Source organism: Ceratosolen solmsi, unplaced genomic scaffold, assembly GCF_000503995.2.
Source record: "Ceratosolen solmsi marchali unplaced genomic scaffold, CerSol_1.0 scaffold1, whole genome shotgun sequence".
In the NCBI taxonomy this organism is placed as follows: domain Eukaryota; kingdom Metazoa; phylum Arthropoda; class Insecta; order Hymenoptera; family Agaonidae; genus Ceratosolen; species Ceratosolen solmsi.
In genome coordinates this window covers 8,605,117-8,631,927 of record NW_011948415.1, presented here as the reverse complement: position 1 = coordinate 8,631,927, position 26,811 = coordinate 8,605,117, and the positions used below count along the sequence as shown (strand labels likewise).

The following is a 26,811-nucleotide window of genomic DNA, read 5'->3' as shown; positions in this document are numbered from 1 at the left end:
AGTCTCTGATGCAAGAAATCGCAAAGCTCGAGGAGGGGCTGATTGCGCGAGGCGCCGCTCGGACATTCGCAATTTCCCGCTACGAGGACTCGCTCTCCTTACGTAATTGCCGCAATCTTCGTATTTGCCTCGATTACTGGCGAGCCGCTTGCGTCTCAAATATTTTGACCGGATGCGGTTAAAAGTGTGAGCGCGTCGGGAATTTCTCGTTATGCGGTCCATAATCCATCTATTAATCTATCCGCGCAATCTTGGACGGCGCTTGCATCCAAATCTTTCAATGATAATTTAATTATTTCTCCATGGCGTTGCTCCTGGAGATGGTCGAGCAGTGTTTTAGACACGGAGGCAATTATCGAGTATGCAACTAGTAACACAAGATTGACGTGGCGCAGTGCCGTTAATCAATGCAATCGATCATCAATCATAACCATAGTGTCTCCTAGAGCATTATCATCGATCCGAAATTCTTAGGATAAATATTATTTTTGGTATATTAAGTGGTTAGTCTTGTTGATCGTGTAGGACAAGACGAGCAAGATAATCATTGAATGATACACGGTATTTTGCAAGATCAATGGCCAACGTAATTGCAAGACGATATAAAGCATTCAGCGAGCAATGATCGATGTGAACGAACGGTAAATAAATCGACGTTTTAATGTAGAATCATAATGCAGTTGTGTACTAACCGAGACTTAAATTAATTAAAGAGACAATATTGCGTATTCTACTCAATAATGTAAATGTAAAATGTTGCGCAAATGGTACGTTCGTAGCTATTGTAAAATGTCGCAATATATCGAAGTGCATTGTGGATCTTGAATAATCGCTTACAATGACAATGTATATCCCCGATTCTATGGTCATTAACAGCCCCGAGGTAACAATTACTTAACTGGCCTTCGATCGATCGTCCATAAAGTTAATTCGCTTACTTTCAAGGCCCATTATTCGAGGGTCTTGGGCTACAGTTAATACTTTTCCAGTACTTTGTCGACAGTGCGCGGACACTCCAACGGCATTTACTTTCATCCATGATCCGACGATGCTGTTGCGAGAGATCGGCGCAGCCTCTTAAGCACAAATCGCGACGACGGAGCAATGGAAGGCCTTGGTGTCACTCGCGGGTCGTCTATCCGGGCCAGCCGAGCGTTCGATCGATGGGTGCTCGTCCGACCGGACGACAAGGCGCGACAGTCGAATCGTAATAGGGCAACGAGTTGGCCTCGCGGTTAAAAGTAAACCGAGCGAGCTCGTGGTTAACCTCAAAAGGCCCTGCAAAACGACCTTTTACCTTTGTGGCTGGTCGCCTCTTTGCTCTCCATGGATATCACCCCTCCTGTCCTTCAAAAGACAGGGATTTTCAGCTCGGCCGAACCGCTCACGCTCCTTCCTTTTCTGCCCGCGGATTCAGTCCGACATCTTGAGCGCGAGGAAGGTGCCGTGCAAACGAAGGCGTCGTTATGTTTTTGATAAAGAACACGTGTCTGAATACAAGCACACACCCCTTCACCAGCACAATTCTGCCCCCCCCCCCGCCCCACGCTCTCTCTTTCTCTCTTTTCGCCCTCCTCTTGCGACTCTACGTGCGCGTGACGTTTTTTTACGCTCTCGTGGCGAATTTTCTGCGGAAAATGAGGGTTGTCCAGAGTGGAGTAAAAAAGAGGAGCGTCTCGTAAAATTTGTGTAATTCTTTTGAAATTTTCAACAATTCCCATGAAAGGGGATCTCCGCTCGGCGTGCGTCCACGAGCCATTGCCGTCCCCTGCATTATTACCGGGTGCTCGCCTAGATTTTCCCGAGGGCGGCGGGTCTTTTCAAGACTTTGTAAATAACGTAGGGGGAGTTTAAAAGACCGGGGGGGCCCGGATTATCGTCGCTGACCATTTGGGTCAGCGGCGAGACGTGGGGGAGAGGCACGTCGATCGGATCCTGGTCGCTCGCAAGCTCGCCGGAGGAACGTCCCACCTTTCGCGCGATATTGACCTCGTACGCGGACAAGAGTAATTAGAAATTGCAACTCGCGCATAGATAATGCAGCTAGCAATTAAGGCGCAGAGGAGTCGCGGGCGGCGGCCCTTCTCTTCGGCACCTTGGCGGCGGCGCGTCATCTCACCACACCTCTGCACCGGGGTGGAGCTTCGCCCGGCCGCGGATTCATAATTAAACACGCCCTTAAAACAAAATCATTACACTCCTGTCGAGGGGGATAGTGGTAGCGGCGGAGAAGCGCCGACGAAGCTGGAGAAGGAGTCGACGGCGGCGGTGGCGTTGGCGGTAGTGGCGACGGCTACGGCGACGCTGACGGCAACGGCAACGGCAACGGTAACCGCGAAAGTAGTGGTAGTGGCCGTGACACGGGGAGAGGCGGAAAGAGAGCGACGGCGCCGACAAGTCGACGGAGGTGGTGTTGCCCTTTCCTCTCCCAACCGGCGCGATGACTGCGACGCGGGGGCACCTTGTCTCGCTCCTCCGTTCTCCGCTTCTGCCTCTCCGTTCCGCTGTGAATGCGGATGTTGCCGACAATGCCGCGAGGAGGCAACGACGAGTCATCTGCTTGTCCCCTTACGCGGCCGTTATCGCGGCTACGATTATCCGGCTAAAGATCCCGTACGCTGCCATGGGGCATCATCCTCGGGCATTTTGCCGGCTACTCGATGCCCCCTCACGATCCGTCGTGCCCAAATAATCGAGCTCATCGGTTCCCGTGGGTTCTCTCCTCACCCACGTGCTCATGGACGAAGTGCGTCGTGAGGTATGGCTCTCTCGGTCCCACTCGGAGAGGGTTGTCAGAGGGAGTAACCAATAGAGAGTCGGGCAAAATGGAAAAGGACGATTGGAGTGCGAGACTTGGCGGTAAGAAGACGCGGGTGGTCGTGGTAGAGGGGCGGGGGGTCGGCAGCGAGAGCGAAGGGCGTTCGCGAATAAAACGTCGATGCATCCGGGTCAGGAGGAGAGGAGGCGCTCGTCTCTCGATCCTTCGAGTCGAGTGGCTGGCCAGGGTGGAAGGAGAGGAAGGAACGGAGGAGGACAGAGGGAGATTATTTGCGGGGGAAGGGATGGGACGGGGTTGGGCATACTAACGGGGCATCCGGGGCTCGGAATGGGAACCACCCACCGAGTCCATCGCGCCGGTCCGGCCGCCCCGAGCCGCCGTTAAAGGGGCCACTACTACTATTTTCTCAGCCCCCGCGTGCTCCTGCGCCATGGAAAACCTGCTGCGCTCTCCTCCGACTTCCTCCCTCCCTCTTGCGCTCCTCCGCCAACCTCACGATCCCCACCCGACACTACAATTCTACGGCAACTCGCACGTAATCCGTCCTTTCTATCCTCACGGTTATCGAGATGCTCAAAGAGAAGCCGGGATTTGTTAAAAATTAAAACTGCAAGCTTGCATGCATTGGACCCTCCTGGATATTTTACAGTTCGCGAAATTGACATTGGTTTTACCGAATTCCCTTGGCTGAATTATTAATGTCGACTGTTCTTTATACAATGAATCGAACGTCTTTTACTGCCGATGTGCGTTAGTAGGCGATAATTGTCTTGCGAGTAAAACGTCGGAGATGCATTTCGGTGATTTAGTGGGAGAACCATTGCCGTCGCATACTTGCTCAGGTCGACAGCTTTTTTAAGCGAGTACTCTCGCGCAGTACTTCATTGTAATCGATAAGCGATCGGAAAGCAATAATCGAACATTGTTCGGAAAACTATATAATGGGCAATCGTGGTGGCAATTGATGGGTCGGAGATATTTATCTGGCTGGAAAAGATTGAGATTTGAAAATTGCATGCGCTTCATCATAAGGTGCTGAAACCCAGTGCTATTGGATTAATCAAGTAGAAAAAGAAATTACGTTAGCGTGAAGAAATTTCTGAAATTTTGTTAATTTCACGGAGTAATAGCTGCGACTGTAGTAAATATTTGAATTGGCAAGACTCTCGTTTCCCTGCTGTATTTTCCCCGAGGAAAGAGAAATGAAAAGGCTTTAATTCACTTGTAGATTTAATATGTCGCGTATTAGGCAGGTAATAGATAAATATTGTTAATAGTAGAGGCGATTTTGGCAAGACGAGCGACCTCCGGCTGTGATTAAAATAAGGAAAAGGTTGCGACGAGGAGTAAGAAAGCGCAGATAGTTGGAGTAAGAGAAAATAAGAACTAGGTGTAGGAAAGCCTAGCTAAAGAGCAATAAAATGTACCGTTTGCAAACGAGTCACGATTCCGTAATTAGGGGAGCTAAATACCGCTGACGTTTTTTGTCGTTGCAATATTATCATATTTAGTATGCGCAGTTAGGAAGGCAGCTTAAATAAGCCCGGGTAGAGCGCGAAAGCGAGTGCGAGCTCCGTCGAGGAAACTCTCAAGTGAGCGCGTAAGAGACTAATAACTTCCAGTGGCGTCCAACGACGATGACGACGACGACGACGACGACGACGACGACGACGACGACGACGACGACGACGTCGGTGATGACGATAACAGCGATAACAAGGAGATGGAGAGAATGACAGTCGCAATCCTAGATTCTCCTCGTATTTCTATCTAGAACTCTTGACTTTTCATTGGTCGCCAATTTTCTCGTCGAATCAACCTTCAAAACATGACTATTTCCTCACGATGCAAGATATATTCGAAATTTTATGTTATTGACAATCCTGACAGTTTGTCGACCTTTCCTAACATCCTAATAAAAAGTCCTACAATTATTGACAGGCCTAAACCAAATGCCTCGATCCACTCCGTACAATATAGTGGACAAATAATCAACTTTTACTTTAATCGTTCTATACTTATTACCCTGCCATTTTATTTATATATATGCGTTAGCAAAATATATAGCATATGGAGATTTAGTTGAATTAGAGTGGAGTAAAGTGAGCTTAAATAAATTCGCGATGATAGACCGTCGATAAAAATCGACGTTAGTCGATTGTCGCGTCTTCATACACTGTCGAGTAAATTGACCCTGAACAGGAAGAGGACCAGTCGCGGAATTGTAGGCTGGCAATCCTGTAATTGCGGATGTCGATGAAATCGCGAAGACCGCAAAAGAGGAAGTCCGGGCGCATCGGTGGCTTCGATTTGCTTCGGCATTGAAATCTCTATCGTTCGGACGTAGCGAACGAACGGCAAACTACTTCCCGATGGATTGAATCTCCGACATTGCAGCTGCTTCTCCCCGTTGCTGGGGAATAGTGGTTTTATTTTTTTGACAAAGCTCCGATACATTCGACTACTCTACATCGAAAAGGCCGTGGGCGTATAGGGCGGGGAGTGGGGTGGGTATCATGGGTGAGCGAGTAGATGAGTCTAGACTGAGAGCGTCAACAACGTAAGGGAGAGAGAGAGAGAGAGAGAGAGGGTGAGTGATAGGTGGCGAGATGGGGGTAGGGATAGGTGGGGGGGGGGAAGAAGGGGAACTCCGGAGACGGAGAAAAAGCCAGGGCTCAAACTTAGCAAAAGATACAAGGACTTTGCGTCTGAGCTAGCTGCTAATTTAAGGGTTAATTCCTTGGGAGACAAGTTGGCAGAGTTACGACGAAAATATTCATGGCATTATGCATACGCTTAGGCAGCGGTCGCGCACTAATAAAAATTAAAAAGTCTAATTGCAAAAGCTCGCCCGAGCTCTATTACCCTCTAGAATCGTATTATGTGCTACGTCGACTTCCTATCAATTTCATTTAATCTTCATTATCTACACGAGCAAATACAAACAGGCCGGACCAAGTTTTAATAACATCTGTTTTAATCGTTAATTTTTTCATTAAGTTTTAGAGTGTTTGGGCAAAGTAATTGTCTCGTTTCACTTTTGCTTATTACGAGGCTAAATCAGAAGCTCGAAGCAAAACGAAGCAGAAGCATTTCACTTCCTTCGTGCCATTCGTATTGTAAATAATTAATTCGTCGAAATAAAAGCTGCAGGCTCGATTTATTTATATCAGAAAATATGTAGAATGTAACGAACTTAACCCCCCCCCCTCCCCCACCAAACACACTTTTTTTTGAGTTATAACAATATTAATCATATATAGTGAGAAATGATTGCTTAATTATTATAGGCAATAGTGACATTTAATTACTAACAATTTTTAATTGTTTAATAGATCATTTTTACGAAAGTTCGAGCAGCAGAATATTTTCGGCAAGCTTTAATTCTTGTCCGCAGAATATTTGCTCTAAAAGCTAAGTGAGACAGCTTTATATTTTGCTTTGTTTGGTGTCAGAGGCCGAGTGAGGGAGGGACAGAGTGAGAACGAGAGAGAGAATGAGAGAGAGAGAGAACGAGAGAGAGAACGAGAGAGAGAGAGAGAGAGAGAGATTCTCGGAATGGGACACTGGGGGTAAAAAGTAGATGGAAAAGCCTGACACAGGACTGACAGCTAGATTTTGTATTCTCTGGGTCACGTCTTTAGCAGAGCACTGATTTTCTTTTACTTTGGAGTAACGCCTGTTATTTTAAAGAGTATTTAGTGAGTAATAATTTTTTCTTTACCTTTTTTTGTATTTGGATAATTTAATTAATACGGCAGATATGCATTTAATATTTGGATAAAACGCGGATTGGCAGTTATTTACTGTAGGCAGTTGGAATGATATTTAAGGATTTTCCATAAATTTCTGATGACAGTTAGTTATTATTTCTATTCATTTATATAATTACAATTATTTACTATAATGCTATTATTAAGCTACAGGAACATTTTGAAATTTTAGTATAAATAAATACAATTAATTTATAACAAGAGTTTTAGCTCAACAGTTTCTTTCAATTATATCTTATTTACAGTGATATTATCAATCATATTACTCATTATATGAATAAACGTATGCAATGAATAAACTTAATAGATGGGTAAATTAATATATGCGTATTTTGTGAGTCATTAAAAAAAAAACATACATTATTGGAGGCTTCACAATGAGAATTTTAAGAAAAGTTTAATATCCTGCGCATTAAATTGCAATATACAGATAGAAACGAATACAAATGTATATTCTCTTGAAACCAAATTCCAATATACTAACTTCAGCTTGCATATAAATAGCTAAAATTTGTCTAAACATAAATGTATTTTACTATATATCTTGAATAATAGATATCAAAAAAATTAAGTGACGAATTTTATGTTTCGAGTTTGTCCTTATTTTATAAATTCTAAAAGATTATGAAATAAAGGTATATATTTTCAAAAAAGAATGTTTTTGCAAAGAATATTATATTACTCGATTACACGTTCGTTATGCAAACGTACATTTCTCTACAGATACGGCGCACATAAATGAATGAGTACGGGTTAAGAAATACGAAAAGATTAGTAATTTCGCAGGAGAGATTAATTATAAACTTATTTACAGGTGTAATTAAAAGTGTCATTTGGAAGGGCGCATGGCGTTAAGTGATTCAAATAAAAAAGAATTAGAGTTTTAGTGGAGTCTATCATTAAGGTGGCGGCAGAGTCGATCCGAGATGCCGTTGAGCGAATTCAAGTTGGACTGAGGACTAGCGATTAAAGTAAAGGAAATTTATTCGAGTAATTTGAGCGAGAATACCATGAAAAAGCGCATGTGTCCAAAGCTGCGTAATCTATCCCTTCCCCTTGGGTATCCTAGAACCTTAACTTGCCATCACGAAGGAGCCCTTAAGAAAAGCTCGTTCTCGCTCACTTTACCATACACATTCGCCAGCTCCAGCTCCGTTTTTCGGTATCCCCCCTCCCGGTATCCTCCCACCCCACCCTCACTATATATATATATATATATATATATATATATATCTCCCTCTCGCTTTTGAAAGGTCGTCTAAAAGAGTGGCAATATAGTTTCGCTAATGGTGCTTAAAAATCTCAAAAAGACGATATTAAGAATGTGACTGGGCTAGAGGTAGGGAGAAGGTAAGGACGGATACAGCGAGATAAAAGAAGCGAAAGAGCTCGAGCTTACACACGGCCCGAGGAAAGAGAAAGAAAGATGTGAAGAAGGAGGAGGAGACGGAAGAGGAGGCCGTGTGAACGTGTAGGAAAGAAATCCAGAGATCCTTGGAAAAAGCGAAGAATAACGAAGGCCACGCCAGTCTGGTTAATCGCCGTAAGACAAGCAGAGAAATGAGCGAACAGGGCGGCCGGCGAGGGTTGGTCACGAAGACGCGCCGAGGGTGAAACCGGTAACGAAGGAAGTCGAGAGGGCAGGGGATAAGGAGCGAGGCAATGCCGAGGAGTTGAATTTAAAGGAGTGTCGAGTGCCGAATGCCGACTGCCGACTGCCGGCTGCCGGGGACTAGAAAAACGACGAGAAATTAAAGATGAACCTTCTGCGAAATGGGGCGTGAGTTTATAAGACGTTGTGCTACACCTCGACTCTCTCTCTCTCTCTCTCTCTCTCTTTCTCTCTATTTTAAAAGTACTTCTCCCTGTTCTCGTCCTTCACCGTTCTCCCGATGCCCCCGCCGTCCCTGTCGTCTTATTATCACTTTTATTGCATGGAATTACATCGCCCGAGTTTGATCTTTCGCAATTATTGCCGAATATATAAATTCGCCGATGTCGCACTTTCTTCAATAGACTCTCATTATTTTTATCCAATATTTTAATCCAATTTCTTTTTTTTTTTTACGGAGAATTTGAATTTATGCGCAATCGAGAAGTCACAGCTGTAAATTATGCACTATCCTTAGTCGAATTAGTCTTATGATTTTATAAAACAATCACTGCTTTTTTAATTTTCATTTTCTATGCCAAACTTCCCCCCTTCACCCACCCCCTTACTCCTTCTACCATTACCATTGAATATTAATCAACGCAAAGGGGAGCGCAGGATGAAAAATACCTTGTAATTATAGAAAAGCTTTTATACACTTCTTGTGCACCAAAAAGCTGTTATCGTTACCATTGCTCGGATAATTAACATGGTGATCGTATCAACAAAAACTTCCTCCTTAAAATTTAAAATTAAGCTCTATGCTTTTACATTTATTATTATTTAGTATCAATTCGTTATATCTGGATTACATAACTCAATCCGTTTAATCTTGACGTACAAAAGTAGCGGAAATGCTAGCCAATTTGTTTTGTACCCAAAAAAACAAAATAAAAAATAAATATAAAAAAAAAATAAAAAAAAAAAATAACAAAGCATATCGTAGTTTTAGAATAGACGATTAATTAAAATCCAAGAAATTACCAAGCAACTCCAAATCAAATCTATATTTTCAAATTCTTAATTACGTAGAGTAAAATTTAGTACTTTTATTTTTCTGTCAACTCGTAAACAAATTATCAAATGTTTATATAAAAATGCCAAAGACTTTTTCTCTCTACATTATCCAAATTCATTTAATCTCCTATTATGCGCTAATTAAATAGATTAATAGGTTTTTTTTTTTTACCAATTGCCGATTATTTTAACGTTCTATTTCGTTGTCCAAAGATGAGAACGAAAAGTAAGCTTGCAGAACCCTATTTACAAGCACAGTATTCCAAGGGCCACTTGATTGGGTTAAAGAAACTTGAACAATAGTAGATTGTTTATATGTATATATATATATATATATATATATATATATATATATATATATTATAAACTGTAAATACTTTAGTTGGAACTGAGACGAATTCTGTTGAATTGATGATACTTAAAATTAGAAAGAACCAGCATTAAGAATTTTAATGCTCGTAATGTATAGGCGAAAGAGTAAATCTTAGATGAAAATCCTCATAAAAGCTATGTCTCCCTCGACTGTAGCCCCATTTATATTTAACGAATGAAATAGAAGATTAATAGTTAAATTTGGCGTTATTCTTGACCTATACGAGGAGTTTTGTAAAATAAGGTTGTCCATAAGATTCGCCGAACGTATCCGTGTGCCTGGGAAAAAATGAATTAAAAGACTCGGCTGTCCGAGAAAGACGACACAATTGTATAAGTAAACGCAATGTCGGAATTAAGGGTTTCCTGGCTCGCAAAATCGTATCGCATCGCGGCAAAAAGGGGTTGCAAAGAATTCTCGCAAGTATTTAAGGGAGAGAGCAAGAATCTTTTTGTATCCTTCCGAGAGTCGGTGCAGTTGCTTTAGGGCTCTTGGGCACTTTCTGGCCTCTCGCTGCTCCTCGTTCTTTTTAGAGCCCAGTTGCCTCGGGTAATTACGAAATTCAAATTAACTCGAAAAATAGCGTAGCCGGCCGGCCGTTTTTAAGCATCCATCCCGTTTTTATAAGGCGGCGGAGGCGACCTATTCCGCCATATATTCAGCTCCTAGCAGCCGCGGCGCTACTATGCCACTCGGATATTTACCTACTCGAGGCTTTTTAATTACCCAGCGCGCGGTAATGCCAACGAGGGGGCGGAAAGAAAAAGAAAATAATTACGTTGTCGCGCGCGCGCGCGCGTTCTCCACTCGGACCGGATGTAAGAGCAGTATAAGAGCAATGGGAGCGGGTGCGGTTGCAGGAGCGGGAGCAGGAGCGGGAGCGCGAGCGCGGCGCGACGCCGGCATTCGATGGGAATAATTCGCGAAAAATGCCGTCGCAAGGAAGTTAGAGCCGTGAACGAGGACGCGCTCGCACGCGTCTTTTAGCGCGGATAAAGAGATCTTTAATTAAAAAGTTTCTCTCCGCGGTCCTTGGGCCCGCGCGTCCCTTGCCACGTGGCCGCACGTATTTCCACGGCTCGTCTCCCGGCGCTGCCAACTCCCTCGTAAATTGTATTTATAGAGAGGAGAATCGCATCTACGTATTATCCGGCCACGTCTTCTCCCAGACGGAGCGGCGATAATTCGAATACGACGTGGAAATCGAGTGATGTTCGATGCCGCGAGTTGAGCGCCTCGCCTTACCGAGAGGCATAAAAAGTTATGGTTACGTTATAATAAGCTCGTTAAAAGGCGCGAATAACTTTATCTTTACGAGACTGTAAATATAAATGCGAGCTGTGAAAAGTCGCAGGCGCGCGCGTATTGCGACGAGTTGTTCCGATGACGCTGCCTGGAAATCGCTTACTACTTGTATTATCGCGAAAAACCAGAGCCGCTCGGCGTTTCGCCGCCGCGAATTTATCCGAACTCGTAAACTACGGCATCTCCCATTATTGGTGCATTATGGAGTCTAAAGTCGCGACTTTCTTTTCACGATCGCTGCCTTTATTCAACAGAATATTGCAATGTCGGAATAATTGACATAAGCTTTCCACTTTACTATGCTACTAAAGGTAATGGCAGCTTACGAAAAATTATCTCCACAAATTTAAAATGCAATATACCTATATTTTTACTTTTAGCATGCGTATCCAGCATCGATTGTTTTATCATTATTTTATCCAAACGTTTATCGAAATTTTGCTTTTATTGATATTTAATCAACAGATTATCATCATCATCGTCATCATCGTCGTCGTCGTCGTCGTCTTCGTCATCATCATCATCATCATCATCATCATAATCATCATAATCATCATAATCATCATAATCATCATCATATAAACTTATAAAAATGAATTGTTAAGCAAAGTCACTTCACGGCAATGGATAAGAATGTAAGAACGTCGCTTCGATTAATTAACAGCAAACGACAACATAGTCCATAACAGACAACATTTTTGTGCTAAATTTTGCTTTCTTTTAAAAATTAAGCCAATGATAAAATATACAAACACGAGACCAATGCCCGCATGATGTCCGAAATTACAATTATTTTCTTATTGTAAATTAAATTCTATCCAATAATTTATGAAAAATGTGTTCATGTTCAAATGGAAGTTTGCTACTTCAAGATGCCCAATGCATTTAACTCGAAGCGGCCAATTGACTACATTAAGATAAATGTTTAAGATCATTAAAAGGCAGAGCGAATAAAAAGCATGGCTGATATAGAAGAAGATTCGAGCCGTCATTAATGTACGGAAATGATCAGCAAGGATAATGAGATAGAAACGATAAGAAATAAATACAGCAAAACGTCAATGAGCGTGGCATCATTGCGGAAATTATAGACCGACGAGCAAAGTTTGCTGCGTGCTTAAAAATGTATTCGCGAAACGTTGAAGGTCCATTCGTAGAGGGATGGGGAGGGGGAGGGCGCAAAGTCGAGACGAAGTCGCGGAATAAACGGAAATTACTGGGGCCATCTTGTAATTATACAGCTAATAGGAAGGTAATTTAGTGTCTCGAACTCGGGGATGTAGCGTCGGAGGCCGTGAGCGCCAAAACGAGGCAAACGCGCCAGTCTTCGCACGGTAAAATTAAAATAATAAACGGCATCGTTAGGATTCATCATCTGATTTTAATTTCCATTCCAAAATGATTGCGCATTATCTCCGGTAGAGCCGTAAAACTGTTTTTGAATTTACTGCCGAGGGTAGGAAAGTGCACCAAGTTCTTCCACAGATCTTTTCAAGCTTTTATTTTTCTCCCCTCCCCCTCCTCCTCCTCACATCGCTACCACCATCACTCTCTCTCTCTCTCTCACTCTCTCTCTCTCTCTCTCTCTCTCTCTCTATCTATCTATTTATCTCTTGATTTCTCTCCACACTCACTCTTTCTTTCTCTTTCTTTATTTATTTGCCTATCTGCCTATTTCCTACTCTGGACGCATAACCTACGAAGAATTTTCGTTTATCGTTCGTCGCGTAACTTTTGCATTTTTTGCAAAAAATACGAGGCCCTACCGTATCTCAAAATCCACAGCTTCGACGAAATTTCTCCCATTCCACGAAAATAGGGAGTAAACGCACATATACGCCATAGCCTGGCTTTCACTGTAACATTAGATTTAAAATAAGTTCGCGAGTTTATGTGATTCGCGCTCGTCGAGTCACACGTCAGTCGTAGTAATGCAGTATTGAAAAAGTTGTACTGCCCTGGCATTGCAGATTTCTAATAAAGAGCAGGACCCCGACTTTAACGAGCGACTTCTCAATAAAAGCGAATGGACCCGACTGCGTCCTGCCAACTTTACCGTTACGCCCGCACGTTGTAAGCTGTAAAGACCCTTTACGGTTTTTTCATCGCGAGCCGCACCCTCCTTCTACCCTCGTATGTTTCCGTTTTGCCCGGACCAGCGTTCCGTTGACTTTACAAATTTTATGCTCAAACATTTCTTTTCTTGTTATATAAATAGCGCGGTATGATACGAAAATTGACTATAGAATGTTTGTTGCATGCTCGATAGAGACATCCAGCATCGTTATACATTGTCGTGTTTGTATTGGAAGAATAGAAAATTTGTGCTCGTCGAATCGTCGTTTCGTTCCTTCTTATTATGTACTCCATTATTTGCTAGATATTTCGCTCACTCGCGCGACAAGTTTAGTTGGATTTTTCTCCTCATATTCTCGAACCCGGTTAATCTATAAATTGTTGATTTTTCATCTACGTTTCCATTCCAATCTCATTAAGTTTCATTTGACAATTAACAACGTAACGACAAATTTATAATTATTATCGTCAATTTTATATGCATGAAATTCTTTTTGTAAATGCAAAATTAAAAAAAAATTATTATTTAAATTATTTATTAATTATTATTAAATTATTATTATCTTTCAATTTGGGGGAGGGGGAATATTTAAATCGGTGAAATTTAAATGAAATTAAGGCAAACAAAAATTCAGCCCACTTGACTCAAATAAAATATTTAGTCGTGTAAAGTAGGTAGTAGGAATCGATCGAAGGATACTTTGAAGCAAACAACTTTAGATGATAAATTAAAATTAAAGTCACATATGCAAACTTTAAGTATTCTCGATTGTTTTATTTTGATGCTGAGTAAGATAGGGCAATGAGGGGAGGGGGGTTAAAAGATTTTTAAATCTCACCATTTGTCAGGGACTCTAACTGCGTAAAAGACGTAGAAAAGATTCAAGTTATAGGAGACTAGCGGAAGACAATAATCGGCGTCCAGCGAACAAGAGGCAAAGAAATATCAAGGACGAAAAATTCTTTCACCGTGTATTTTATTTATCCCGATTAGTTTAATCCGTCACATAATAGGGGCACAAAAGCCTACCGACCAAAAAACAAACAAAAAACAAAAACAAAATAAATAAATTGAATACCCTATATCGAAGCGCAAGGCGTCACCAGCTCGTAAGAAACTTCTTAGCGTCGTTCGGCAAAGTTTCGTTTTTTCCGCCTTCAGGGGGCATAAATCGCCCGCGCACCATGTAAAAAGGCATAGAAGAAGAAACAGCGCCTATCAGTGGCTAAAAGTTTGTTGGAATATTTTGGGAATGGGAATCTCGGCAAGGCAAGACAAGAGCATTGCATAATGGCTTCCTTAAGGTCGCTCCTGTGGAGCGCGATGTAAGACGGCATAAATTCGTCGCGTTATGCCGTATAAACGGCGCCTTAGCGCTGGTCCTCGCCCCGGAGCCAATAAATAACCTCAAGACAATGGACACTGTCCAAAACACCGCGGGATCTTACGCCTTTAAGTTGGGCGGCATCTCGGCAAGTCTGCCGTCACCTTAAAAGCAGCAGAGTGAGCGCACCTCCCGTTTCTCCTTCCTCCCACATCGTCCTCGGGAGCTTGCGCGCACGAAACCTCATCGTCCGTTCAGCCCGGAATTATAATGTTTGTTTCTAACAAATTACCATGATAATGCTCGGCGTCGCGTGGCGCGAACGCCCGTCTTCGGTGGCACACTTAAATAACGGCTTCGCCAACGGTAACGCAAACTCTGGACGGGGAGGGGTTGAAGATGCGCGAGGAGGAGGGCTTTCTGCGATGATGTATCAAAAGCCTCGCTACCGAGGGACCAAGGGGGTAAGAGCGGCTTTGACATGGTGAGAGATGGTTAGAGAGGGTGAGAGATGGTGAGAGAGGGTTAGGGCCTGGTGAGGGAGGGTGAGGGAGGGTGAGAGAGAGAGAGAGAGAGAGAGAGAGAAGAAGGTCGCAGCTACGCCGGTGCTGCGGTGAATTGAAGAGCGCAGTTGTAATGTTAATTAGCCGGTGCTGCACTAAGCAATCCGAGCGTGTTTATAACGCGGCTGCGTACACATCGACCGCGCGGCCTCTTGCTTTTGTCAGCCTCCACTCTTGGCAAAGATCAACGCAAACTTTGTGCGCTTAGACGCTTTCTCGCGGATTATTTGTAAAATTAAGCGAATGCCTTAACGGCTCCTCGAGCCTGACAAGTTAAATCGGCAGTATTGATTTCCTCGTGGATAAGCTCCCACCGCACGTTTGCTCAACACACGTCCAGAATCCCCGTGATAAGTCATCGAGTAAACAATCAGCGCTGGTGGTTGGAGCATCGCATCTCCTCGCTTCCAGAGTCTCGACTCACAGCTCCCTGGATGAGAGATGGCGAGATGTTGATTTGAAAAAATAACCCAGGAATCTCCTCGCTTCCAGAGTCTCGACTCACAGCTCCCTGGATGAGAGATGGCGAGATGTTGATTTGAAAAAATAACCCAGGATTGCCCAGGTTTCGGAAGTGTTGGGGGAAGGGGGGGGGGGTTATTACGACGTAATTGTAGAGAAAACAATGGAAAGTCACTAAGAATACTCGATGAAACGATTCGAGTATATAAATAAGCCAGAGTCGGTTACGAGATTCTCCCACTCCTAGTTCTTAAGGTACAGTTAATTTATAGAATGGCGTGGGGCCGAAAATTTTAATTTTAATTGCATAGTAGCGAGATAATAAATTGCATAAGGAATTTGCTCGCACGGGGATCAAACAACATGTGACTAAAATCCGTTACATGGGCCAGATTCCGCTTGAAGGCACTTTAGAGACACTGGCAGTTGAGAAATTATTTGATATGTAAGTAGTAGTAGCGGTGCGACCGCTTCGCTTCCCACTCCCCCTCCTCCTCCTGTTATGAAACTTGGTTATGAATGCCCATTAAAACTGTAAAGGAAATGCATTAGCCCAGGAACGAGAAGATCGCGCGGCTTCAACGGGGATCCCCCATCCTGTCCCGTCCTGCCGCTCATTCTCTCATTTTCTGCCCTCGGAAATTGGTAACGTCTCTTTCTTCTTATCTTTGAAAATTAAGACCATCTAATGTTACGACATCGCTTTACTTTTTGACAAGTAGCTGCAAATATTTCAAGATTATTGATTAAGAATTCTGAAAACTTGCCGGTTCATCGAGTTCATGGATTTCTACCCATGGCGTAAACCGTAGCGTTTCGAACTGCTTAAATGTTTTAGTGATTGTGACTTCGTTGCAACTGCCATTAGGTACAATATTGTGATTTTGTTAAAGGAAATTTCGCACGCTTATTGTACGGCGATTAATGCTTTTAGAAACTTTATTCGTTTAACGAAATTCGAAACTTTATTGTTTAATTTTCATTGGCTATTACAACTTAATAAGTATCTCTTGTCTACGAGATTAAATTAAATTTTTTTTTTTTTTTTTTTTTTTTTTAAATATAGTTTCAGCGAAATCCATAGTCTATTATTGTATAAATAACAGATTTTTCTTTTAACAAATGGATGACAATGATTTTATTATACTTTTCATTATTTGTGAAAATTATCATTAAATTAGATTAGAACAATTAAATTAGAACATTAATTTTTTGGTAAAAGTATAATTTTTTTTAATTGTACAAAAAAAATACATACACACACATATATAGATACACACATATATATATATATATATATATATATATATATATATATATATATATATATATAGATTTCTTTTAAAGTGAAAGCATTATCACTTAATTAATTATAAAAATTCTTACTAATTTATTTTTTGAAATTTAAATAACCTGGATCTTATTAAAATCAACTTTTAAACTTAATTAATAAAAACAATTCCTATGTTTTACTAATAAAACTTTTTAATTCATTGTAATGCAAAAATTAAATTATGTTTTTTTTTGTTAATCGCTTGTCTCAACTCCTAAGGAAATTTTGAAAAAAATGTTTCTTAACTCGTGCAAAAAGTAAAAATATATGCATCATTTAAATAAAAGATGTTATAAAAATGTTAAATATTAATTAAACAATTAGCTAAAAGTTTAAGATTACTGATAGAGCTTTATGTACATTAAAAAAAAAAACCAAGCATATATACAAATAAACAAAAAAAAAAACAAATAAGTAAGATAACGTAGCGCTGATCTAATAAAGTAAAAGATACACATTTTTCCTAATTATCTCTATCCATACAAGACAAGTATTTAAAGTAAAAGAACTCTCTCGCTCTCTCTCTCTCTCTCTCTCTCTCTCTCTCTTTCTCTCTTTCTCTGTGGAATGGATTAATATTATTGGATATAGAAAATGTTGCGAAGCAATCAAAGATATGACTTTCAAACGTATCGGAAACTTCAAAACGCTTATTCAGGGATTGACGTAATAACGTATATACATTCAGAGTGAAGATAAATGAAAAAGCTATTTTTTACATTCTATGAAATTAAAAAAACAAAACAAAAAAAAAAAATCAAAAATGCAGGAAGGGCTTAAAAAACGAACGTGTTCTACATAAAGCACTTTTAAAATGATTCGGTGCAGCATCACCAAGGGAAATTCGACTAAAGCATTTGGTTTGCTTTTAAACGCTCGAGTATTTATCGCTTTACCGGCACGAGCATTCTTTCAGGTCGTTTTGTGTCGTTCGGCACTACTCTTTTTGCTTATTTTTTTGTCTTTTTGGGCGCTCATCGCCTAACTAAAAAAGAGCGAGCGAGCCAAAAAGTAAGGGAGGGAGTGCGAGAGAATGAGAGGTAAAAGTTGAGGCTGGGAAAGTGGAGTGGGATGAAAATGTATCTAACAGTTGAGGGAATGAAATACGAATGCCGGGGGCCAATGTCTACCACAAAAGCCATTGTTCGCCACTTACTGAATTCGCCGTGACTGTACTGTCGCTTCACTTCCCCATACACCCCCTCCCCCGTCGCCCCTCTCTTTCGCCCATCGCTTCTCGTCCTGCTCGCATCCCCGTGCCAGTCCGCTCTCCTCTCCTCTTACTTTTCGTATTGCCCGAGTGCGAGTACGATCTCACACCGACCTGTGGCAACAGTCATGTAAAACACTTTCCATGAATTTTATTACCGGCACCTTCGTTTGCAACCTCTTTACTCTCTAGCCTTTCTGTACCTCGCGACTTTCGTTTCCGACTTCTGCTACTTTATAATACTCGATTCACTGATAATAACGGCGCACTTCATAATTGGTCTTGGACTAATGGCCAGATGAAATCTTATCGTAATGCTTGTTTAGTATTTTTAGGCGACATATCCAATTATCCAATGCGAAAGGCACGCATCTATTTATTATATTGCGAAAGTAATAGTCGTAAAAGACACGCCTGACTTGTGCAGGTTTATTCTGATTCAATTCTTAATAAATATTCTTATTAAAGGCACATTTTATCACACTATTGTATTCGTTTATTTGGATAACGCACTTATGCCATTCGCTTAACTTGAATAAAAATTATTATTCAATGGCCATTTGTTAATCCTTGCGGTTTCTATATCTCTGACTACTCGACTCGTCGTCTGCGCCTGTATAGCAATTCTTATTGCACTTCACTTGATTAGTTTATTCGGTAATAATATAAATGAATTAATCATAGTTTTATGCCATTTAAAATAATTTTGCTCAACACTCGTAGTTTTATGTATTTTAATCGCGCGTGTGCAAAGCTAATTATCTTCAGTGTTGGAGAGCCGTTTCACGAACGTACAAAAGTTTCAGTGGTTTTAATAATACATTCAATTAAATAATGTATTGCAATTCGTCCTGAAATTTCAAATTGTTTTAGGATGCATAAAAATACAAAGTAGCACTATATTTAGACATCCAAAAGATAAATTAAAAACAAAATCAAGACAATAAATATGTCAATAATTATTAAGTGACGATATTGAATAAGAGATAAATTATAGAATTCAAGGAAAACAGACGAAAGATCGACATTTTTAAAAGATCGACAAGTATTAATCTGTTTATTAGATTCAAATTTGCCGCAATACATATTTCTAAGCGCCGTCTCGTGGCTTCAACTAATTCAAAAGTACGTTTTTTCATTAGCTTCTGTTATAATAATTCTGATGTTACTTAGTACATAATAATAGCATAATAAAGCAGCTAATAAAAATTAAACATAAAATCAAATTTTAGGAGGAAACAAATAAAGGAAGGGAAAAAATGCTCGACATACGAAAAAGCAGTGGGCGAATAAGATAAATAAATACAATGGGAAGTCATAATGGCAAATGAATAAAGTAAAAACGAAACAATCCTAGTAGAAGAGAGCATTTGAATGAAAATTAGATTAGAATATGACAAAATCGTCATCAAATTCTGTGGAAGTTAGCTGATGTGCTCTGGTTGGTTTGGCGTAGTATTTCTCGGTAAGGTATATTTTGATTCCTTAGGCAGAGTCGCGCGGCGAATTTTGCAGTGGGAGCACAAGGATGAAATTACTTTTTAATTATCACCGAGCGGATTTCGCTTTTATTGCATTACTCCATTTTGGTCGCACTACACTATATTCTTTTTTTTGCTCGCGTCGTCTCCCTTACTTATCATCGGGGATGAAGTAGCGAGAGAGCGAGAGAGCGAGAGAGCGAGAGAGAAAGAGAGAGAGAGAGAGAGAGAGAGAGAGAGCGAGTGAATGACGGGGGGGGTGGGGGGGAAGGGAAGAGATACGTATGCAGGAGAAGGACACTGAGGCAAAGCCGAGAGTCCAAGAGGAATTTTCTATTTCGTCTGGAGTCTGATTACTCTCACTACACTCGTATGCGAGATTCCGCGGCATTTTTAATTTAGATTATAACGGCCACCTTTCGGTGATATTATACACTCTGTCCAGGGATATCTAATGTAATATTTCCTTAACTTTCATCTCTTTTTCAACAAAAACTTTTTAAACTTATATAGTGATATCACATCTATAATAGCTCTTACTCTGTCGCATTCTTTGTTTGAAATGTTACATCACTCGTAAGATGTACGAATATATCAAGTATCATTATAAATTGGCTCGCGTAATCTATTGAATAGATACTAACTACTTTATTTATAAATAATTTCTCCATTTTTTAATAATATCATAAACAATTGCTACAAAAGTATCTATAAACCAAATTCATTATGATGATTTAGGCGACTGGTTATCATTAATATACAAAATATTTATCGTTAAAATTCCACTTGCATATCCTTATGTCGTTTTAATTTCTTTTTCCATGAAAAATAAAATTCTTTTCTTTACGAAAATTACAATGAACAATTTAATTTGTATTTAATATTCACATACGCCCAAACTCCATTACAATTTGAATTCGTTCGTTATAATACGAGCAAATGTTATTCTCAAGAATGCTATAATTTTTTTTTAAATGAAGCAGTAGCAACGCGTTTTTAAATACATTAATTTAAAAACATTATTATCAAAAGATTTTAATTCTTTCTAAACATTTATCTATTTATTTCATTAAGAAGTATTATATCTACAGTATTGTCAATTTATTATTATTTATTTTTTTATAAAAATAACTTTTATTTACGTAATTATCTTCATTTAACATTACATAAAAAAGATATATATATATATATATATATATATATATATATATATATATATATATATATATACAGTAATAGTAGTAAAATAATAATTATAGTCATCGAATGCAACGTTTGTGAAGTTTTTAAATCAAGCGTAGAGTGATATCGTGGAGCGAAACTTGATTTGATAGATGTTGGTAGCAATAATATAAAGATTAATAATGTCTTTTTGTCTCAATAGTTGATCTCTGTGAAAGACGAACGAGATCTAAACTTCAATTTTAATTATACGTAATTTTTACGTTGTATTTCTTACGAAGAAAATTGCGGTTCGACGTTTTATAATTGTATTAGAGTATATTGTAACGGCAGCTTTTTTTCTTTCCTTTTTTTTTTATTCTAAATTAAAATGGCGTACAGACTATTATTTCATGTTCGAATTCATCAACCCTAAACTCCTATTTGATAAGCAGCACAAAGGTCTTCCATAATATTCGCCAATGTAATAATACCGAATACTACAATAGATTTTCAACTTATGCGAGTCATGAATTTAATAATTTGTACGAACCTGAATCTCTCTGACATCATGGGCATTTAGTCTGTGTTATTTTAGTCGATTACATTTAGCGCGAAGAAGTACAATGCAGGCACTCACCAGCGAGTGAAAAATGAAGATGGTTATTTAACTATTGAGCATTCGGTATGTATTATTTGCAAGTTCTATCCACAGATGTAGATTTAAAGTGGCTTGAGCGCCGTATCGCATTGGGGATTGGCGAGGAGCGGAGAATCGCCGGGAAAAGGGCGCGCACATCTTACTTTTAGGAGCGCTCATGGTCCGACCTTGAATGGCTGGAGCGGCTGGTACGGGGTGAGGCCTGAGAGAGAGAGAGAGAGAGAGAGAGAGAGAGAGAGAGAGAGTATTTGACAATGCGCGAAAGGGGCTTTAGCGGTGCTCCATTCGGGTTATTGAACATCGTCGTGCCTCTCTTGTTCCTGCCTTCTTTTTTTTTTTTTACGAGTATATCCGCGTCACACTTGGCGCGCGCACTTGCCTTCCATCCGATGGGGTGTGAGCCCGCATGCGGTATATTCGAGCTATTCGAGTCTTCCGTTTATTTCCGGTCGAAGATTATTATCGACGCGCACAATGGCGCCGTTATATCGCCCTCCCCCACCCGCACCATCCCACCATCTACTTGCGCAATCATCGCGCCTCATAGCCCTTTTCAGCGGTAGCGCAGCAACGGCAATAAAAAAAAATAAAAAAATAAAATAAAATAAAAAATAAAAAAATAAAAAGGAAGAAAGACAGAAAGCCAAGTACTTTCGCACCGAGGCAACGAGCGAAGCTCTCCAAGGCAGCAGAGAAGTGTGTAAATTTCCCAGGGTTGGTGCTTTTTTTTTGTTGTTACGAATGATAAACGATAAACGCTCCCCTCTCGGTGTCGCTTTCCTCTGCGGCGGCCGTAGAGGGTGAGGGACAAGTCCAATGGTCGAGAGCGATCGGTTACTTACGACGGCTAATCAGAGAGTTTCCGCGAGACGGCGACGCAACGATGAACTCGATGGATCTTCTAACTGCTAAGCACTGCCTGATAATGTCGGCTAATCTAAGTTTGGTGAATTTCTTTGCCGAGCTTCGGGCTAAAAGACCTCAAGAAAAGACTAATTCGCGGAGGAAAATAATTTGTGACGAGGTGGGGGTGAAATATTTTTGGTCGACGGCGGCGGAGAGTCTCGGGTCGCGATAAGAAGCCGGGCTCTAGCTCTCGTCCGACGACGTAAATTCGCGAATTAAAGAACTTATTCCATTTGGGCAGCCAAAGGGGTGTGAATGCTTTCGAGGTCGCATTATCTGAGCGGCGGAGGCCGCTCGTTCGAGCCTCGTCGAGAGGAAGCTCTCGCCCCGGTTGAAAGAGGAGAATCGTGGGGGTGGGCGCGTGTAGGGGGAGTGGGCTAGGGCCGGCTAGAGGGGGGATAGAGGGGCTAAAAGAGGCGAGAGAGGACCAAAGGGATGGATGGAGGGGCACTCAGACGTTCGCGGGCGCGGCTAACAAAGATAACTCTATGCAATAAAAATGATTCAAAGTTTCCCGCGGCGGATGGCGGTTCCGATGGCGGAGCGGTTGACAATGGCGCGTCTTTGTCTCCCTCGGGCCGCGCGCCCTCTCGCCCAACCCGCGACACCTATCTTCCGGTTTAAAGTCCTGGCGTGCGCGCCAGAAAGGAACCTCGCTAACTTTTATTATTTACGACTGATATTGCAGCCGCCGCCATCGCCGCCGCCGCCGTCACCGCCGCCTCGCGACTCCTGCCGTAGAGCGGACATCCTATCGCGATACGCACGAGCGTCGGCTCGAGGAGAGACAGGGAACAAGGACCGTCCCTCCTTAGTCTCCCGTCGCCCTCGTGCCCATCGACGGTTATTACGCACTCGCTAATGCACGGGCACTCATTTTGACTCTTCTCTCCTCCCCACGCACTCTCCATACGTTTGTTTCTCGAGCCGCGAGCAAAGTCCGTACGGGGACGTTGATGCACTCGCCGAGCAGCCGAGAAAGAAAAAGCCATCGACACCGCGATCCATTTCTTATTTAAAGGTAGTTAGCGGCGTACGAGTTTTGGCGGAAGGAGATAAAACCGCGGGATGGAATAAAAATCGAAAGCCGAGCGCGGAAAAAGCTCCGGGCGGCAGCCTTATCGAATCAACGGATGAATGGAGCCGCTTGGCGCGCGCTTTTGCGATCCTCTTACGGCTCCAAGGGCAAGTGAGCTGCTTTCCTCGTGTCGACGAGGGAGCAATGGCAGGGGCGGGGCATGCGTCCTCTTTCATGTAGGTTACGCGAAAAGGGACTGAATTTGCATTTTATTCGCCGCTGTAGCCGGTCTCGGTGCGCCGCGCTCGGACATTTATTTTAATTAAATTACTCGGAAGCGTAGTCGAACAAGCCATTTCCTATAAATTATCCCCTCGCGCGTGTTCATCCACCTCTCTTTACTCCAACTCCTCCACCTCCTCTAACTGCTCGTGCTCCTGTTCCTCCTCCTCGTCGTCCCTTCGTGGTCGCTTTTCCTTCGAGTGCGGCCAGGCATTAATGTACTCTCCCGTTGATCCCACGCTGCCATTCAAATGGAATAAAGGCACTGGTCTCTTTTCCTGCGTTTCTATCCTGATTCCTTTTTTGCGACCGCTGATGCCCTCGACCGACACACGAACACACACAGGTATGGAAAGAAGGGTACATACGAGGTGCGCGACAAGGCACGGAGAAAAGCCGTTCTTCCGGCCGCGCCTTTCCATTCATTTTACGCATAATCATTTTTCAAGTATACGGGACAAGCTCGAATAAACGATCCTGTATCAGTCATTGAGTACTGATTCCATTCCGTTACGATATATTTCCATAAATTATCCCTGCTATCAACGCGTCCTAATCGCTACGCCTGACTGCGTAATATTAGTCTTATGCGCACGAGCACTTTCCTTTGTGGTTAATTGCAATGATTATAATAAAATTAATGATATTCATGGCCTAAGCTCAAAGATCAACTGGGAACAATCGCTATCCATCAGAATTTGGAATTACTTTTATAATTAACAAGATGAAATTGTATTAGTAGCTTGTAGTTGTGGGCATAAATTATAAATATATATTTGAATTATAAATATATTAATATGTTATAATAAGTCTATATCAATAACATTTATTTGCTTTAAATTCATCTTTTCCGAGTTTTATCTTTGCCAAGAGAATGAATTTAATGATTTATAATCTCAATTTACGTGCACATAAGAGATCATTGGCTAATAAGTCAATGCTATTATTTACTTCATAAAATAATAAAATTTGACAAATTTTATATTATATAAATTATATGAATACTGGTATGAATTTTATAAAACAAAAATTTTATTTATAACAATTATTTAAAACATTGTGTATAAATTAACAATTAGATTTATTCATTGTTTTCCAGACATGCAGTATTTAATAAACAAATTATACGAATAACAAAATAATATTATTATAGTATTAATAAGTGTAATAATAGAATTTAGTTAACTTCTAATATAATGCTTTTACATATACGTGCTACTCCTAACTTTAATGTTTCATATATTCAATTGTTGAAGAATATCAATCAAGCGATGCTATCAAAAATATATTTAAAGTTGTAAAATATGTTAAATTGCGAAAACAAATACAACTGTTTATACATAAAAATCATTATCTTAAGGTATATAAGTTGTCATACGCAATAAGCAAAACATTAAATGGATCTACATTAAGATTCAAATAGATTACTTTATATAATACAGAACCCTAGTATTATATTAATAATACAACAGTACTTTTGTAATTTAATAAATTGAGAATTGTATTATTCGATTATAATATGTGTCATTATGAGGGCAAATGATCAGTGTTTATAAAGATCTAATAAAGAATTTAATAATAGAATTGTGAACTATGCAATAAACTACTGTCTTAAAGAGGTTAGATTGGACAAAAACTAATTCAACAATAACTGCAAATAAGCATAACTCTCACAATTTTCAGTTCAATTTTCAATTCGTAAATATAAATCATAGAGAAATATAAATCGGCGTATCAATTACCTGGTAGGGAACATCCTCGTTTTTACCGCGAATCACCGTGACATTCAGCGAAAGAATACAACACTTTTCTGTATTCCATACGTAGAGAATATCGTCTCTGATTTCAAGAATATTCCTCGTATCTTTGGCAACGTTCGACAAGCTACTTTTTAACTCCTTAAATAATTTCTTATCGTTCAATCCCAGCGGATCGGTACACGAAGTCATTTTTAATAAGTTTTGCGGACACGCGCGATTACGTACATATATATTTCTCGCCGACAATACAAAACAACGAAGTTGGCTGCGAACGAAATGATGGGAACATGCTTACTCGTGACGCGCATGCGTGATAGAAAATCGAAGGCGCTCTTGTGCGGCAGGAAGTCAGTCGAGAGTCGAGAGCCGCTTATTGTTGCCAATCTCACCAATCTTCCAACAACGTTCGCAACTTTTTCCATTGTATTAAGTTGAAAGAATGTTAACGACTTTTAGCTCGACTTGAAAATTATTTCTTGTTGCATGTGGGTTAAGTAGCAAACTGCTCTTATCAATGTCTCTAAAATTATTATTGTTAGGAAATTATCGCCTATATATGTTCTTTTATCAAAATCTATTTTTTTTATTCAAACAATCTATCTCAATAGAAATATTAATTAAAATTTGTATTTTTTTTTCAAGCGCAAAATTATTAAAGACGATTGATTTATCGTTATGAGGAACATTATCAATTATATTGCAATGTGATGAATAATGATAAACGTATGAGGTATGGTATTATCGACGCGAAGAATCCTTCTTCGTTCTAATATTTCGCAAGAATGTAGATAAATCGGCATTCGTATAATCAATCATTACGATTATGATTAGAATGTTGCTGGAATCATATTAAAGACATCTATATTTTTTAACAATAACTATTTCATTAATATCGAGCTAATGTAACGGCGACTGACGTATTTATTCAATTGTCGTATTTCTCCACATTATTACGCCAATTTCTATATACCGGAGAAACATAGATTTTCACAGCAGCTTTTGCGATTGTTAATATTTAACCTTATGTCCAAAAATATCAATTAATTATGATTATTGATACTATTAATTATCAATAATAGGAAAATATGTTTTTATATTCTAGATAATTAAACACTATATTTTAAAGAATTATAATGTAATAATTATTGATTTTGCCATGAGAATGATCAAAAACGATTTATGAATAATAGCATATTATAACTGTTCAGTTAACTCAACAACCGACGCTTATTCGTGCTTTTAACTTTATTTAAAAATAAATTGTTATTCGTGATTTTTCAACAATACCTTACTCTAAGTTTGTGTTTAAGATTTCCTAATAATTTCGCGTCACGACGAATGCACGTTGCTACTTACAAATTACCTCAGGAGTACGAGAGGCGAATCCGAGGCTTTTAATAGGATAATCTTAAGTTTACGCAAGTCATGTGAACAAGTGTGAAATGTTAAACGTCTGAGAGTAATCCATGTACTTAAAATAGGCATACATTGATAATGGCGTGTGCGACAAGGACGTACCTCTATTAATTTTCCTCGTGTTCCCCTTTGTCAACAAAGTCTAATTCATATTTCGCCTTTTTTACATGTATACAGTTCAGACATACAAATTATCGTACAAATAACAATTATAATAAAATACAACTAAGTATATATATATATATATATATATATATAT

The 26,811-nt window shown here is 40.3% G+C and overlaps 1 protein-coding gene across 1 annotated transcript in view; it reads right to left on the bottom strand.

The window, feature by feature from the left end:
- mbo (nuclear pore complex protein Nup88) overlaps positions 1-25,365 on the bottom strand; it is a 96,876-nt gene extending 71,511 nt beyond the window's left edge. The window contains exon 1 of the mRNA XM_011507801.1: positions 25,119-25,365. Within this exon, the coding sequence (XP_011506103.1) occupies positions 25,119-25,325 (207 nt within the window). The 5' untranslated portion in view covers positions 25,326-25,365. The remainder of the gene's footprint in view (positions 1-25,118) is intronic.
- Between the last annotated feature and the right edge of the window lie 1,446 nt (positions 25,366-26,811).